Raw genomic sequence first — 18349 nt, 5'->3', positions numbered from 1 at the left:
CCAGGATCACACTAAAAAAAGACTCTTAAACAAGTCAAAACAATACAAAGGAACCTCCAAGATCCTCCAGAGCCCCCTCCATCCTGGAGCTTCTTAAAGAATCTGCTATGCAAAAACCTCAGTTTACTATACAGATAAATTAGGGGGTAATTAATCACAAAACAAAAGGATTATCTGATTTACAAAGAACTCCCTTAAAGTAGCAGCCCTCTTATGTATGGGTGCTTTACAGGTTATTAACTATTTTACATACTGGCTAGATGGGTGGGTATAGAGGGTGCAGAGAACTTAATAAAACTGAAGAGCATTTAGAAATGGTGATAAAAGAGCTCTAAAATCATGTTTGTCTCCCCCCCACAAAAAATAAATCTATAGGTGGATATTGGTCCGTGTGGCAAGAAACTGAAACTTATGACAACAGCTACATGAGTGAACATCTTGCAGTGAGCACTCCAGCCCCAGTCAAGCCTTCGGATGACTGTAGCCCTGGCCAATGTCTTGACTGCAACCTCATGAGAGACCCCGGGCCAGATCCACTCAGCTAAGCCCCTCCCAAATTCCTGATCTACAGAAACTATGAGATAATAAACATAGAGGTAAGCTGCTAAGTTTTGGTGTAATTTGTTAGCTGGTAATAAATAATACAATGTAACTTCAAATTTGCAATTAGCCAATGTGCTAAATTAGATCTTAATGATGGTCCTGAGTAGGAAAAGGCAGACCCTTCCTGTGTCAATTAACTATTGTCTGATCAAAGCAGTGCCTTACAAAGTTTATACATATTTTTTACTGAATTTGTCATTTAAAAAATGTAACATGCTTGTTCTAGGAAATTTAGAAAAAACATAAAATGGAAGAAAAATCATATATTATTTTACTACTCAGAGAAAGTTATTTAGTATTGTGGTATATTTCTTTCCAGTCTTTTTTTTCCCCCTTATGTGTTATTTCTGTTTGTTTTACATTCTTCTTTTCTTACTTAACTTATTTATGAGAATATCTATACTATTATAATATCTTTAAAAATATCATTCTTAATGACTGCATCGTGTTCTACTCAGTGGATGCACTGTGGTGTACTTAGTCCTCCACAGTTAAACATTTAGATTTTTTCACTCAGACCTTTAACTATGAAAAGCTTCATGCATAAAGCTTTTGCAGTACTTAGGGTGGCAGTAGAAATACTGGGTGAAAAGAACATATTAAGGACCTTGATACACGTGGCCAAGTTCTTCTCCAAAGGGATTTTACAATTTGAACTCCCAGTTGCTATTTCAAAGCATCCTTCTTAGCACTGAGCCTTATCCCTTAGAAATGTTAAGCCGAGTCCTGAGTAGAGGGCACCCCAGACCTAGGAAGAGATACCATGTGAAGTCTGTGCTCCACTATGGGGGCTCTCCTCCCCCACTCTGCCTCTCTTCCCTGTTGCCACTTTGTGAGGGCATTTCCCTCAAGCCTTTGGGTAGAAGAAGAGATGCGCGGTGCACGTTGGAAAAGCTTGAGGTTTTTAATGGTTTCCAGATCCACTGTATTTTGATAAATAAACTTATAAATTAGTGAGGTAAGCTCCTACCTCTGTGATACTCTGGATTCACATTTTCGTAGATTGGAAACAAGGGGTTTTCTTGTTCACTCCGTAGCTTCCTTGCTCTGAGAACATCTCTTACACACTGATGTAGGTATACATACTGACACTATGAAAAAGCAGAAGACATGTCAGAGGAAGGCAAATTTTCAAGCATAAGAAAGACAAGGGGGGGCTTCCCTGGTGGCGCAGTGGTTAAGAATCCGCTTGCCAATGCAGGGTACACGGGTTTGAGCCCTGCTCCGGGAAAATCCCACATGCCGCGGAGCAACTAAGCCCGTGCGCCACAACTACTGAGCCTGCGTGCCTAGAGCCCGTGCTCTGCAACAAGAGAAGCCACCGCAATGGGAAGCCCACGCACCGCAACGAAGAGTAGCCCCCACTCACCACAACTAGAGAAAGCCCATGTGCAGCAATGAAGACCCAATGTAACCAAAAATAAATGAAAAAAAAAAAAAAAAAAAAAAAAAAGTAAGACAAGGGAGTCTCACCAAACCTCAACAGTAATGGGATTCTATATGGTTAGCAAATTTCTTGATCATCCCTTCACTAATGGTCTCTAGTATGTAGAAGAGTGACTGCTTTCTATTACCACAGAGGATAGAATAATGATAATGGGCAGAGAGGTGGTGTTTATTCATCTTTTTTTCTGTACGTGCGTATTTAGAGTATGTTCCGTGAGGGCCTACAACTATGTCTGGCCATAGTAGGTCCTCCACAAATAGTTATTAAATATACAAATGAATGCCAAAAACTGTGCGATGCATTTTACATAAATTATCTCCTTTGATTATTTTGACAGCCTCATATAGTAGATATAATCATCCATATGAGTGGAGACTCAGAGAAGTTAAGTAACTTCTTCAAGGTCACGTAGCTGAGAAATGGGACCCTAGGATTTAATCCTGGGTGTGTGAACCCAAACTTCATGTCTTTTTCACTACACCAGTTTTCTTAGATGAAACCTAATTTCATTGCATTGTTGAATGAGAAAATCATTTCACTGCATACTGTGCTATTTCATTCCCTTTTGAGGAGGAGTATGGTGAGAAAAAGGAGGTGTATACAATAGGTGTGTACATCTTGGTTCTCTCAGCATCTGAGTCTGACTCATGGAAGAATCTCAAACATGTTGGCTGACTGCAGAAAACCACAGAGGCTTACACAGTGAGGCCAGACCCACCTGTCAGCTATCTGGAAGCTACTTTTTTTTTTTTTTTTTTTGCTGTCCCTTTGGAGAAGGTTGTGCTCTCCTTTGTGCAGCTTTTCTTTATTTTAGGAAATGCTTAAATTCTTTACAAATAGAATGATATTTTTATGCATGGTCTGCCGATGATGGCTGTGCTTCAAGAGATGAGAATTCTTTTAGTTCAAGTTTCTAAGCTGCTTCGACACCTCTCCTTGGGTCAGAATTTGAGCGAAGAGTTAACCAGATGTAATGTTTAAAATGAGTTATAAAGAACAAGACAAAACTAAATTTCAGCCAAATTTTAAGCTATGGAATCTGGTCACATATCAGAGTTATTTTCATAAAAAGAGTCATGGACTAATTCAGCACACTTTCATTTCGACCTGTATGAAAACAAGTCTATCCTGAATTTTTGAAGCAAGTATTGTAAGCAGAACCTAAATATAATTATGTGTTTGTGTGAGAAAGTGACAAATTTTGTGTTGCTTTGAAGGCTTATCAGACTCTCCTAGATTGGAAAAGCAATTTCTGTCTCCTCTGAATGTCTGTATGACCCATTTACCAGGGTATAGTGATATGGGTCTGGTTGTTGCTGACCTAAGTCACCACTTGGGTGCAGAAGCATCGTGCGTCTTGTCTGTGGTTTAGAAACTAACTACTTTGAAATAGAAACAAGTACAGAAGAGTCAGTGTTTTGGTGACCAAAAGGACACCACAAAGACCTCCACTGACAACAGAAGCTCAGCCATAGGCGGCCAAACTTGTGCATTGGGCCCCCTTCCTTACTACCAACCGAGCTGTCTAATAAGGGAATGAATGTCTGTGTAACCTTAGTGCTCCGCCTTGGGCTCCCTCAGTGACACAGCACTGCTCAGATCAGAGACCCTGGGCTCGCAGTCTGCCACCAGCTGGCCTAGATGGGGATCTCAGTTTCCCCATCTATAAAACAAGGAGAGCAAGGTCTCTTCTACAGCTAACATCTTTTGACTATTAATGGTTTGTATTAGACTTTGTATTGCTGTCAATTAGATGGATATTGAAAAACATTACTAGACCCTGTGTTTAAGGTGATCCATGTGGTCAGCTCTGGAGTGTTATCAAGGTTTGAGACACAACGGGAGACTATAAAATCTTACCTCATCAATGATCTTTAAAAGTGGACAAGTATTTATTTTTATGGGTTGGCACTAGGCATTGCCCCTGGCTGCGTGGTCATCTACTCATTGGACCTCATCATATAGGTCTGCTATAATCATTAGATTAGGATATTTCAAAGAAATCAATCAATCATAAGTGAGGCCTGTGTTAATATTAATAACCACTCTCTGCATTTCTGCTCACAAACCGAGCTCACTTGTTATGAGTGTTTTATGACACCTTGATCTTGAAAATTCAAGAAGGGTACTCTCCTGAAAATGGTTTTTAGTACAGGCAATCATTTCTGTCATCTTGAAAACAATCCACCAAATTATAGACTGACACTTCCCTGTTTTCTCCCATCCAAAGCATAATTCATATTTTCAATTCTACTGGGATATTAAATGAGTTTGAGAACTTAGAGTTTGACTGTGAATGAGCTGTCGTACCTCTATGCTACGTCTTATTAATAAATTCTTCAACAATGATCCACCCTGGGCTTTGAAACCAGTTAAAATTCATTAATTTGCCTTGTCTTAAATATAAATTCTTCCTTTCCCTACAGAATACCCCTTTGAAAATGATTACTACTAAAACCTTCAGATTGTTAATGTGTTCCCACTTGCTTTTTTTTCTTGTGAATTCCTTTATTCTTTATTCACATTTCATCTCTCTCCTTTGTTCTTGGATCTTTAAATCTTAAAGGCAGTTACAATACTTGACCTAGCAATAATGGTAGTTCATGTTCTTTAGTCAAATACTGGGTCTATCCTACTGGTAAGGGCAATACATTGATAGTTTCTTTTGGAAAATATACAGTCAAATCGGAGTGCAAGAAAGCATTAAACTTTAGAATCAAAATTTCCCCTGAATTTCTCCCTAGCTTGTGCTTTATTAAAACTTTCCTTTATTATTATTATTTTTTTGTTGTTGTGCTTCTCTCTTTTTTTTTTACATCTTTATTAGAGTATAACTGCTTTACAATGGTGTGTTAGTTTCTGCTGTACAACAGAGTGAATCAGCTATATGTATACTTATATCCCCATATCCCTTCCCTCTTGTGCCTCCCTCCCACCCTCCCTATCCCACCCCTCTAGGTGGTCACAAAGCACGGAGCTGATTTCCCTGTGCTATGCGGCTGCTTCCCACTAGCTAACTATTTTACATTTGGTAGTGTGTATATGTCCATGCCACTCTCCCACTTCGCCCCAGCTTACCCTTCCCCCTCCCTGTGTCCTCAAGTCCATTCTGTACGTCTGTGTCTTTATTCCTGTCCTGCCCCTAGGTTCATCAGAACCATTTTTTTTTTAGATTCCATATATATGTGTTAGCATACAGTATTTGTTTTTCTCTTTCTGACTTATTTCACTCTGTATGACAGACTCTAGGTCCATCCACCTCACTACAAATAACTCAGTTTCGTTTCTTTTTATGGCTGAGTAATATTCCATTGTATATATGTGCCACATCTTCTTTATCCATTCATCTGTCGATGGACGCTTAGGTTGCTTCCATGTCCTGGCTACTGTAAATAGAGCTGCAATGAACATTGTGGTACATGTCTCTTTTTGAATTATGGTTTTCTCAGGGTATATGCCCAGTAGTGGGATTGCTGGGTCATATGGTAATTCTATTTTTCGTTTTTTAAGGAACCTCCATACTGTTCTCCATAGTGGCTGTATCAATTTACATTCCCACCAACAGTGCAAGAGGGTTCCCTTTTCTCCACACCCTCTCTGGCATTTATTGTTTGTAGATTTTTTGATAATGGCCATACTGACTGGTGTGAGGTGATACCTCATTGTCCCACTTTATTCTTAACGAAAAGTAGATAAAGTCTAATGTATGAACTTCACGTCATATAAGATCATTTTCCTATGTCCAGCAAGCTGGTGAAGCCTTAGTTCCATTCAACTTCACCGATAGCTGTAGTATGAGATAATATTTATAGGATTGTACTTATAGCCTTTCATGGTCTCTGAATGCACAGTTTAGCAGAGGGGCAGGTATGTGGACAAATAACTATAAAGTGATAAACGTAAGACAGAACTGTTTATAAAGCTTCATACATGAGAAGAAGCCATCAGGTTCACTTTGGAGGGAGGAAAATACGGAGCTAGAGAGAAAAGGCGACATTTGTTAAGAATTTGAGCAAAGAAATAGGATATTCCAAATGATGTAAATAACACGAAAGTGCAAATATATTCTGAAAGCTGTGAGAAGTCTAGTGTAGTTAAAATGTAGGGTGCATAGGTCATGGGAAACTCCCAGGACAATTCCCCAAATGAGCACTGAGTCCCATAACATCCCACTGTTTCCTCCTCGTGGGGAGCAGATAAGATTGATGGACAGTTACTATCACCTATTGTTCTTTAACAAGTTATTGCTCCGTCTGAGTGTCTCTCTCAGAGTCAGGCTGCAAACATGCCCCAAGCCAGGCTAAAAGAAGGAGGGACACACTCAGCAGCTAAAAGAAGGAGGGACACACTCGCAAACTCCCTGTCTAATGCCTCCTTGTTTAGAAACCTTTGCTCTTTAATATATTTATCAAAACTTGTGAAGCCCTGCACCCCTTTGTCTCTCAAATAAGGTAGAATAAAGTTGAAGTTGACTCTCTCTGTGGACCCAGAAAAGTAATACAGGGGATGTCAGAATGTCCTTTTTCCTTTGCTGGAACCATCACCCACAAGGGCTCAGCTGTGGATCGCACCCCTTTGCACTCACTCTCAAAACCAAGTGAGCGGTGCCGGTTCTGAGCATCTAAGACCGTAGAAGGAGCCCACCTTCAGCAGAGCCTTCAAGCAAGACAGATAATATCTGGATATTGTTTGGGATTTTGTTTGATAGAGAAAAAGGAAAGAGAAAATTTCTATCTTATTGCAATCTTTATTCAGCATGATCAAAAGAATTGTTGATTCTGGCCCAGAGAGGGAAGCCTTCCTTAATTTTGACAGACCCTAAAACAGTGGGGATGGGTGGCATTATGACATGAAACTGGGGAAATAAGTTGGAACCAGGCTACGAAGAGCTTGAGCTTCATTTTAAAGCAATGAAGAGCTTTCCACGATTTTTATGCAGGGAGTTGACACAGCGAGAGAGCACTTTGGTGGTGGCAGTGGTGATGGAGCTGTTAGGGCAGAAGCTAGAGGCAGGAGAGCCACAAGGAGGCTACTGAGAAGGCCCGCTGGGGGTTAGTGAAGAGCTGGGCAAAGGCAGGGTCGAGAGACTAGAACAAGGAGAAAGATGCTTGGTAGAATGTACAGGGCTTAGTCGCTGCTCAGATGTAACTATGGGAACTGTGGGAACAGAAGTCAGATCCCCAACCAGGGATCAAACCTGGGCCCCCTGCAATGGAAGCACGGAGTCCTAACCACTGGACTGCCAGGGAAGTCCCTGTTGTTTACGTTTTTAAAGAAAGATAATGAGTTCGGTTTTGAGGGTTTTGAGTTGGAGATGAGATGACTGTAAAGCTTCCTGGTGGAACTGCCCAGGAGGCAGGTACTCAGGTGAATGCTGGGGAAGGAGAATGAGATTTGGGACATGTGAGCATCTACGTGGTTCCCAAAGCCATGGGAGTGGAGGACATCACGAAGAATGAAGATGGAGAGAAAGAAGAGCTGTGCCTTGAGGACAGACCCTCGGGAACTCAAACACTGAAAAGGCAGGCTGAAGAACGAGAACCATAGAATCTGCAGAGGTTAGGAGGAAAAGGGGAAGAGAACAGGGGAAAGAGGAGTTATGTCCAAGGAGGAGGGAGAGCTTTGGCATATCGTGTTGCCCCTGCCCTGGAAGTTAGCCAGTGATATTTACAGTAGGGGGTGCCTATTCTTTGCCAAAATGCATCTCCAGAGTTCTGAGCAGGTGTACAGAAGTGATACATGGCCCAAGAAGCTCTGACAATAACCAGGGAGCCTGAACCCCACCCCCCGCCACACACACACCCCTTGCGATTATTTATAATGTGATAATCTCCTCTTCTCCAAATTACAAATTAAGTATGGTTTGAGTTTGTGAAAATGAAAACAAATTAGTAATGGAACACTGATGCTGACTTTTTAGCAGCATAATTGTAGGATATTTGTTCATTCATTTAATAGATTAAAAAAATATTGAGGTTAGAGCAAAGGAAAACAAGTTCCTACCCTCTAGGAACTTGTAGTCTTGTGGAAAAAGCTGAAGGAAAACAATGATGATATAGTGTGATATAATTCTACAACCCTTAATTAAAGAACAGAGCTAGACAGTGGTCGTCAGTGGCTGCCAAAACCGTTAAGCGAAAGGCCGATGGGAAATGTTACAGTGGATGACCATTGTCATTTCATCAGCATGGAGAAGAGACACAGACAGGAAGTGCCTCCTGATATGATGCAACAGGAAGTACTCAGCACCACCCACGAAGCATGTGGTCTAGAGACTTCATGAAGCCTCTAGATCTAATGACCCACTGACAAAAATTATGAGAAATAGAGGAATACATTACCTTACGTTATGAAAAATGGAATACATTATGAGAAAGCAGTCAGCCACATTCAGAACGTGGGAAAATCTATGGAAAATGAACTGATTTCTTTAACAAATAAATGGCACAGAAAACAAATCAGAGGGAGGACTGTTATAGATGAAAAGAAATTTAAAAGAGACTTCAACCAAACACAATGTATGGACTTTGGATTCTAACGCAAACTAAGTGTAAGAAGAAATTTTTGAGATAATTAGGGATATTTTAACACTGACTAGATATTAGATGATATTAAGGGATTATGATTAAAATTGTTAGGTGTGATAATGGTATTGTGGTCATGATTTTTAAAGAGTCCTTAACTGTAAAAAAATATATATATAACTGTAAAAATATATATGTAGTAAAATATATAATACTATTAATAATGCATAATATATAAATATATAAAATATAAAAATATATTAAATATATATGTTTTTAAATACACAGTATTAGTAGGATTTGCTTTAAAATATTCCAGTGAGGTCATGGGCTGGGGGAACGGTGTATGTGGGCTATAAATGCAAAAAGAACACAGAATACTAATAACTGTAGAGACTGGGGTTTGGGTATGGACATTCATTATAATATTTTCCCTAGTTTCATGTATTTTTTTAAAGTTTCATAATAAAATATTTAAAATTTTATTATGGAATTGGGGATAGAGGGTCCTGGGTGTGGGCCCTGCCTGTATGAGGCAATGACGACAGTGTTTTCCCAAATGTGTAACAGAATATGAGGATCTGCAGGATATTAATATGTGCTATACAACAAGGGGATCCAGGGGCTTCCCTGGTGGCACAGTGGTTGGGAATCTGCCTGCCAATGCAGGAGACACGGGTTCGAGCCCTGGTCCGGGAAGATCCCACATGCCACAGAGCAACCAAGCCCATGCACCACAACTACTGAGACTGCGTTCTAGAGCCCGAGAGCCACAACTACTGAAGCCCACACACCTAGACCCCATGCTCCGCAACAAGAGAGAAGCCACCGCCATGAGAAGCCCGTGCGACGCAACGAAGAGTAGCCCCCGCTCGCCGCAACTAGAGAAAGCCTGCGCGCAGCAACAAAGACCCAACACAGCCAGAAACAAATATAAATAAATAAATAAATAATTTTTTTAAAAAAAGAAGGGAATCTTGGGGGGGTCAAAGCAGTTTCAGCAATAGTGGACTCAACCAAGCTCGAGGGGAGCCTTTGCTGCCGGACATCTCCGTTTTGTGGAGCATGGCCACCTGCACAGCTTTCATGTATCCTGTGACTCTAACAGGGGACATGGTAGCATGTAGAACTTTTCACCTTTTTGACCATAGGCAATTTTTTAATAGAGGACTTTGCAGAACGACTTGGGAAACACAAGGGCAAGAGAACTTGGGCCTGGTAAGGCAATGATACAGAGGAATGACAGGCTTGGTCTCTCGGGGGACATAGATTTGACTCTGAGGCTGTGGGGCAGGGCACGTGGGGCTTAGGGCTTGTGATTCTCTAGAACAGGGTTCAAGTCCCAGCTCAGCCACTTCATAACTGTGCAAAGCCCTTTAGCCTCTCAACTTCAGTTTTCTAGCCTGGAAATGGAAAATAATACTTCTCTCATCTGGCTTTTTTTTTTTTTTTTTTGGTGAAAATTTAATGAGATAATATGTTCAGAAATGCCCTGCAAACGTTAAAGGACTGTATAAATGGAAGCATTTATCCTTCACAATTAATGTACACTCCTTGGTGTGGGGTTGCAGCTGGGGTGGGCTGAAGGAGAGAAGAGATTAGAATCTGTTTCCTCTTTACTAACTGAAGTTCTTGCGCTCAATCACTAGCCTATCTTAAAATGACCTTCATGATGAGCTAGCTGAACTTTGCCCATGTTAATGCATTGATTAAAAAAAAATCTATTTTTCTTCCTACCCACCTAAAGAAGATGGGCAACCAGTTCAGTAAAGATAAGAATATACATCATCCTCAAGGTCACTGAAATTTGTTTCAAAATAAAAAGTCCCAGAAAACATCACTATTCAATTCTCTTTCTTCTCCTAAAGAGTCATAGTTCTTTCCCCTTATCAGATTAAAACCCCAGACATTTTAGAGGATGGAGACAGACAGGCTGGTCTGTGTCCTCCAGCCGAACTCTTACCTCAGTCTGGACCATGTGAACCCTGTGAAGTCTTAGGTCATGCACTGCTCCATAAATGTCCACAGAATCTTTGGAGTCTAATTGCTGGAGGATTCGGTCCAATGCGATAAAGGTTCCAGTCCTACCCACACCGGCACTAGAAGAGAGCGTAAAGAAAGACTGAGCCTTTTTAATTAAACTGGCCTTTCTGGACTGCATCCAGAGACTCTAGCACAATCTTTCCTTTCCCTTCCAAGTTAGAGGAGACTATAGGAATACTTTTTTCTCTCAATGTGCTCTCTCAAAGAAATATAACCCAAGGCTCCGGCCTTCCATCTTTCCTCCTTCCTTCCTCCATCTTCCCACCCTGTCAGAGGTAAGGACTTGCTGTGTATCATTTCCATGCATGCTTTCATACTCTTCCTATATCCACGTAAATCCACACACAATATATTCTTTCAGTGTGTTTTCAAAATTTACTAAAATGGTAACATGTTTTATGTATTCTTTTGCCAACATTTCTATTGAATATTTTTTTGAAATTTGTCTACGTTGTTACATGTAGATCTAATTTCTTTTGTAGAGTTCATAAACCACCACTAATCCATCCCCTACTGATAGACAGTGAGATCGTTTTTAGTTTTTCTCTATTAGAAACTGTGTTGCAGTGAACATCATTGTGCACATGTGTGGGGATTTCTCAAGGGTTGATATGTAGAAGCAGAACTGCTGGATCATAGCAATATGAACACCTTCAGCTTTACCAGGGATTGTCAAATTGCTCCCTAAAGTGATGGCACAACCTGGGGATTTTTGATGCACATATTTTAAGATAAAGAAGAACAGTTTTTCAGTGGTATTGGGTGAAAATGCCCGCCATTCTTTAGAAAGCAGGAAGCTCTTGAGAGCCTCACGTTGCTATTAAAAGCATCAGGGTTCCAATGACATATAAAAGCTGGGCTCCTAGGGTGCTGGGCGGATTTGGAGAAAATGAGTACATCTGACATTTCTCTTACTGTAGCAGTTCCCTGCTCTTTATTTATTAGTGCCATTCAGTTAGGGCTATCAGAGTGTTTCTGCAAACATTAATTAGCTAAACACCAGGCTCCCCAGGGAGAAGGACAGTGACAGACTGCTTGTAGCTTGATTTTTATGGACGTACAGACTGAAGCAAAGACAAGTCAAGAAAGAACAGAAATTTAAGAGCAAAATTGGGTTGCCACATATGGCAAGTACCACTTGACTTGGCAGGAAGTCTAGAGCAGGGATCCTGAAGGCTGGTTAGGTTTTACACAGGTGGAGGAGAGAGAGAAGGCCATTCCAGGAGTAAGAATGGTAACAGGCAAGGATGAGTGTGAGCTGTCTCCTCCCCCGCTACAGTGGGAGGGGAGTCTCTGGGCATTTGGATAGGGGGGTGAGATGGGGCCTAATTATGGGGGACCTGGCAGTCACAGAAGAACTTTGCATTTGCTATAGTAGGAAAAAGAGCAAGAGGGAGAGAAAGATGGAGAGTGAGGGTGAGAGACAGTGCAAAGGAATGAGGCTGGAGAGGAGTGGGTGGAAGAGGGTGGAAGAACATCCCCTGGGCCTCTGTAGACTGGTTGGGTAGACAAATCCTCCAGCCACTCGATTCTTCAGGCTTACACCCTTATTTCTACTCCCGGCTGCCACTTTGTTGGCTTCGGGGGGCGGAGTACCTGCAGTGCACCGCGGTGGGCCCGGCCCCCGGGGTCCTGTTGATGTAGTCCCTGACAGTTCTCACAAACTGGATCAGGGACTGGGTGGTCTCCGGGACTCCGTGGTCTGGCCACACCGTATAGTGAAAGTGGCGGATGAGTCTGTGCGCGTCCAGCTGTTCCTCCTGTAAGAGCAGAGCGACTAATAAGAGGAACGGCCCGAGGCAAACCTTCAAATTTGACAACCGTGCCCCTGCAGGGATTCCTATGAGCGAAACTACAGGAGAAGAAACCAGCAGAAAAGAGGACTGACGGGCGTTCTTCATCTGCCCAAGCTGCGTTATTAAACGAAGTCAAACAAACCAACGTACGCTGCATATCCGAAACTCCCGGATGGTCCACTCGGGCAGCACGGACTCCGAGAGCATCTGCAGGATGAGGTCCCCGTAGTAGAGGGAATCCTGGTCCGCTGGCCAGTAATGGTCACACTTTACCTAGAGGAAGGCGGGCAGAAAAAAAAAAGTGAGTCCGGAAACGCGCCTCCTCCATGAACCTGTACTTTCCCTCCTCGAAATGTCTTCCTGAGTTGGAATCCAGGGTGAGCTGCTGAGGCAGTCTGACCATCTTTTTTGCATTAACCTGCTCATGGCCAGGGCTGAAGCTGGGCTGCTGCTCCAAGTGAAGGAGAGACACCGTTCAAGGGGCAAACCCCACCCCCCCAACCTTCGGATTCATTTTCCTTTCAGGTTCAGTGTTCTATGGCTTTTGTTGAGTTTTTATTGATTTCCTCAGCATTTCAATTCCACTAGCACATAAGCCATGTCTTACAATTTCTCGGTTTTGTTTGTTTTTCTGAAGAAAGATCCAGTTGCGAAGAGGAAGCCATTGTCTCCCTGGCCCTTTTCTGTTTATATTTTGATATCGTTGTCCCAACCTGGATCCAGTGCCATGTGCCATGTGATCTTTGAAAAGGCAGAACATTTAGCCAAGCTCACATTCACAGATGGAGACAGGCGAAAGAAGACTGTGGACATATAATTATTGAGCACAGTTACTGGGCACTTCATGTAATCTCTCTTTCTAATCCTCAAAGTAACCATACAAAGTAGAGGATTATAAATGCCAGTACAAGAGGTTTGCTTAGTTTGTCCAGATAACTACTTTACTTTGTTTCTGCAGACACAGCCTAAAATTCACTTCCCCTTCTTTCCTGAAAGTAGGGACAGCGCCAGTGACTCGGCCAGTTTATCTCTTCTCTCCATACAGCGGAGAATGGAGCAGACGAGAGGCCAGGTAATCCTTCTGTGTCATGGGCGCTTCTGATAATCCCAGTTGTCAAATGCAAACATCTTTGACTGAAACTTCAGACCCAGAATCAGAATTGGGCATCACCTGGGTTTACGATAGAGGCTTTTATAACCAAGTGGTTTTAATTCACTAACAGTGTTCTTACATGACCCCTACTTGGCTTTTTATGGTCTTTAACTTCTTTTTATTCTTTTTTTTTTTTTTTTTTTTTTTTTTTTTATTTATTTTTTTTTTTTTTGCTGTACGTGGGCCTCTCACTGTTGCGGCCTCTCCCGTTGTGGAGCACAGGCTCTGGACGCGCAGGCTCAGCGGCCATGGCTCACGGGCCCAGCCGCTCCGTGGCATGTGGGATCCTCCCGGACCGGGACACGAACCCACCCACGTCCCCTGCATCGGCAGGCGGACTCTCAACCACTGCGCCACCAGGGAAGCCCTGGTCTTTAACTTCTGATGGAGATGGGGAGTAGAATTACACCAGGTGGAGGAAAGCGAGGTTGGTATGTCAGGAAGACCGTTTACTCACTCGGCCCTTCTCCACACACTGGGTCACCATGACGATGTTGTGAACATTCTGTTCCCACGCCATTTTCCAGAAGTCATCCTTGGTGCCGGGAAGAGGTCCCTGAGTAGCGATGTATTCTCTCCTGAAGTTGTTGCCCTGCAATGAATTTACAATGTGGAGAGTCAAAAACAATGGGCCTCTTCACAACTCTAAACAAAGGGTTAGCTCTGCAGATTAGGTGAGATGTAAGTCTTTGCCAGGGCCCTGACTTGAGAAAAAAGATACTAACACATGTCAAGGCTTGGAAGCAGGAAGGACAAAGGCCGGAACACTGACCTATTGTTAAGAGCCAAGTTCCTTTTTATTAGGTTGTGTTTATTCTTAAAGGCAGTGGAGGACTCAGGCAATAATTTAGAAAACACTTCACCCTCAATTATGAGTGTAAATATATATACCTGTGTGTGCGCGCATGTGCGTGCGTGCGTGTGTGTATGTGTGTGTATGGACTGTCTGAGGAACTAACATTAATCAGGCTCTTTCCCTATTTAACATAGAAGAGTTTTAGTCATTTCAGGTACTTGACTTTGGGTTGTTGGTAAGAGATACCATGCAAGGGAAACTTAAGGGAAGAGGACCCACTGTTTATTGAGCATCCACCCTATAACATGTTGTGGGTCAGGATTTTCACAGATCTTATTTAATTGTAACCACAACTCTATGAGCTAGGATATTTTCACCCACACATCCTGCACTCCAGCAGCATGGAATTACTTGCAGATCCCAGTAGAAGCTCTTTCTCTCCTTGCCTCTCCTCAGGGCCTCTACACTGTGTCACCTCTGCCACACCCATCCCCGCTCTACCCACTGCCTCTCGTCTGGCGAATCCTTATTTATCCTCCAAGTCTCAGCATGGTGCCTGCTCTGCTGAGCCTTCCTTTATCTTTCTGCTGGAGGATGTTCTCCCAGAAGCTCCTGCAGCAACCTATAGCCTCTCGCTACTCAGAGAGTGGTCCTCAGACCAGTGGCACAGGGATCATCTGGGAGCCTGTTAGAAATACAGAATCCCAGGTCCCACCCCAGTCCTGCTGAATCAGAAGCTGCATTTTTTTTTTTTGGCCGAGACGCGTAGCATGTGGGATCTTAGTTCCCCAACCAGGGATCAAACCCGTGCCCCCTGCAGTGGAAGCACAGAGTCTTAACCACTGGACCACCAGGGAAGTCCCGTCAGAAGCTTCATTTTAACAAGACCCGCAGATGATGTGGATATATGTTAATGTTGGAGAAGCACCATTCGAGCCTGTCAAGGGCATCGCCCACCTTGTCATTTCCTGATGCCACAACTCTGCTGAGAGTTCCCTGAGGGTTAGGATTCCATCTGACCCTCTCCTTGTACACAGCTCAGAGTCTGACTTCCACTTTACTATATAGTGTTTATGGACTGAATGGAGGATTATTTGAGGTAAATATTATCCTCACTTTTTTTGGAAAAGGAAATGGAGGCCCACAGAATTGACATAACTTGCCCGAGGTCCTAGAGTCAGCAAGGGGCAGAGATGGGATTCAAACAGGGTCTGTCTGACCTTAAAGCTTTTTCCACTGTAGGTGCTGTAGGAAGCTGGCGAAATGCTAGCCAGAATCTGAGCCCAAAGGTTTGGCACAACCTTTGAGTTGTGTCTGTGGTTTTCAAAAATCCACATAACTTTGAATCAGCTTCCCTAGCTAGGCAGCCTTAGCCGTGGAGGTCTAGCTTCCTCAGGGAGCTCTAATCTTGACTAAGGGCTGCAGAGCGAAAATGACCTTTGAAAATGCCTCCTGGGCTCATTATAATCATATGTGACTAGAGCCATTTTGAAAACTGGGCCTTAGCAGTGACTGAATAGGACAGCCTGTGTTTTACGGCAATCAGACATATCTTTTTTTTCTTTTTTTTCTCTAAAACTGACATGTTTCCAGACCTTAGAACGGTGGGAGCGTGTTGGAGGAGGGCTGTCTCCAGCATAGCCACCCGTCAAAGCTTCCTCCCAGTTACTATGGCCCCGTGGTTGGTTCACTTACAGGGATGTAGCTGGCATTAATATAGTCAGAGCACGGGTCATCATCCACATTGGACAGCTTCACTCGAGAGGCATCATCTGCAAGGAAGTTTATTGACAGAGATTTGTCAGCGAGTCATGGCGATTCTCCTGCTGTTTACAGAATGCTTGGTGTTTGATGTGCGTTAGCTCTGACCCCCATGACAGCCCCACGGGGGAGGTATTCTCATCTCCATTTTGCAGATGAGGCTCAGACAGGATCACTAACTTGCCTCTGGTTGCACAGGTGACCCGGAAACACACAAGCAGACGAGCCAAATGCTCTCTGAAGCCCCCTCTGTGCCTTCCTTTGTAATACCATATCATTTGCCCGATGGAGTGGCCAGCTCCCTTTCACTGCTAGAATGAATACAATCCAGAAAAACTACCTTCTATTGCTTCACCTAATTGGGTAAGGATAACACATAAATATATGTACATATATAAATAAACAAACAAACAAAAAATATATAAAATTGCTAACTACAGACTTTAAGTAAACCCAGCTTGGCCCTTATTGTTAACCCTGTTACTGCTCTTAGGCCTCTATAAGGAGAAGCATTAGGACCACATGGTGAAATGTCAACAGCATAGGAGGCCTCTCAGAGCCAGAATCTCAGCTGGTTGTTATCTCCCTGGAGGGAAGTGCAATAACATACAGGTCATTTCTTTTTAAAGACTTTTCAGAGCCTCTGATCTCCCATATCCAGCTATACCATATTGCTTTGCCCCATTTTACTCATGGAAAAGAGAAAAAATGGCTAGAGGAAGACAGTATTACAAATTTCAACACAAAACTTACAGGGCAATATATTGTTGTATCGATTTTTCCCTCTATTCTCTGGCAAGAGTGCAATGTCACATGACTGGTTTCGACCCACGTCTTTTAGGTCCTGTTAGGTCAAAAATAAGTTTGCAGGTGAAGAATGTGAGATAGAAAAGGGCAAATCAGACAGTCCCTGAGATACATAATACTATAACCATATGTTACACTAGCTGCATTTGTGGAATGTCTCCTATCCAACCTCTGTGCATCAGCTCTGATCCCCACGAGAGCCCCACAGGAGGTAGTCTCATCTCCATTTTACAGATGAGGCTCAGACAGGATAATTCACTTGCCCCAGGTCACACAGGTGGCAAAGCTGGGAACTGAATCCAAAGCCTGGGCACTTTTCACCAAACCACATTGTCTCCCAGGCCAGCAAAAGGCCAGCTTAAATAACTGACAGCAATCTGTATAAAACAAATGCATGAAAGATGCTCAGCATCACTAATCATTAGAGAAATGCAAATCAAAACCACAATGAGGTATCACTTCACACCGGTCAGAATGGCCAGCATCAAAAAATCTACAAACGATAAATGCTGGAGAGGGTGTGGAGAAAAGGGAACCCTCTTGCACTGTTGCTGGGAATGTAAATTGATACAGCCACTATGGAGAACAGTATGGAGGTTCTTTAAAAAACTACAAATAGAACTACCATACAACCCAGCAATCCCACTACTGGGCATATACCCAGAGAAAACCGTCATTCAAAAAGATACGTGCACCCTAATGTTCATTGCAGCACTATTTACAATAGCCAGGTCATGGAAGCAACCTAAATGTCCATCAACAGATGAATGGATAAAGAAGAAGTGGCTCATATATACAATGGAATATTAGCCATAAAAAGAAACGAAATTGAGTTATTTGTAGTGAGGTGGATGGACCCTCAAATACCTATGCTAACACATATATATGGAATCTAAAAAAAAAAATGGTTCTGATGAACCTAGGGGCAGGACAGGAATAAAGACACAGACGTACAGAATGGACGTGAGGACACGGGGAGGGGGAAAGGTAAGCTGGGACGAAGTGGGAGAGTGGCATGGACATACATACACTACCAAATGTAAAATAGATAGCTAGTGGGAAGCAGCCGCATAGCACAGGGAGATCAGCTCCGTGCTTTGTGCCCACCTAGAGGGGTGGGATAGGGAGGGTGGGAGGGAGGCACAAGAGGGAGGGGATATGGGGATGTATGTATACGTATAGCTGATTCACTTTGTTATACAGCAGAAACTAACACAACATTGTAAAGCAATTATACTCCAATAAAGATGTTAAAAAAAAAAACAACTGACAGCATTGGTTTGCATTTGAAGTTTGTCAATTCTTTCTTACCATCTGGTCTGGGTAGCGCTTTGTCTGCTGTACTATTCCAGAGATCAAAATGGCCTCTGAGACTAGGTGGTATATTGTGCAGGGAATGGATTCAGGCACAAAAGAATG

At 42.7% G+C, this 18349-nt stretch overlaps 1 protein-coding gene across 2 annotated transcripts in view; it reads right to left on the bottom strand.

Annotated features, from left to right (window-relative positions):
- The window catches only part of PTPRB (protein tyrosine phosphatase receptor type B), a 113927-nt gene that overhangs the window by 1775 nt on the left and 93803 nt on the right, over window positions 1–18349 (bottom strand). For both annotated transcript variants that reach the window (XM_032645138.1, XM_032645139.1), the window contains 7 exons: window positions 16877–16967; window positions 16058–16134; window positions 14024–14158; window positions 12564–12686; window positions 12214–12377; window positions 10538–10673; window positions 1574–1694 (listed from right to left, as the gene is read on the bottom strand). In XM_032645138.1, coding sequence (XP_032501029.1) covers window positions 1574–1694; window positions 10538–10673; window positions 12214–12377; window positions 12564–12686; window positions 14024–14158; window positions 16058–16134; window positions 16877–16967 — 847 coding nt within the window. The remainder of the gene's footprint in view (window positions 1–1573; window positions 1695–10537; window positions 10674–12213; window positions 12378–12563; window positions 12687–14023; window positions 14159–16057; window positions 16135–16876; window positions 16968–18349) is intronic.

Source organism: Phocoena sinus, chromosome 10 (assembly GCF_008692025.1).
Source record: "Phocoena sinus isolate mPhoSin1 chromosome 10, mPhoSin1.pri, whole genome shotgun sequence".
In the NCBI taxonomy this organism is placed as follows: domain Eukaryota; kingdom Metazoa; phylum Chordata; class Mammalia; order Artiodactyla; family Phocoenidae; genus Phocoena; species Phocoena sinus.
The sequence above is the reverse complement of the archived record's forward strand: the minus strand, read 5'-3'. Positions and strand labels throughout refer to the sequence as shown.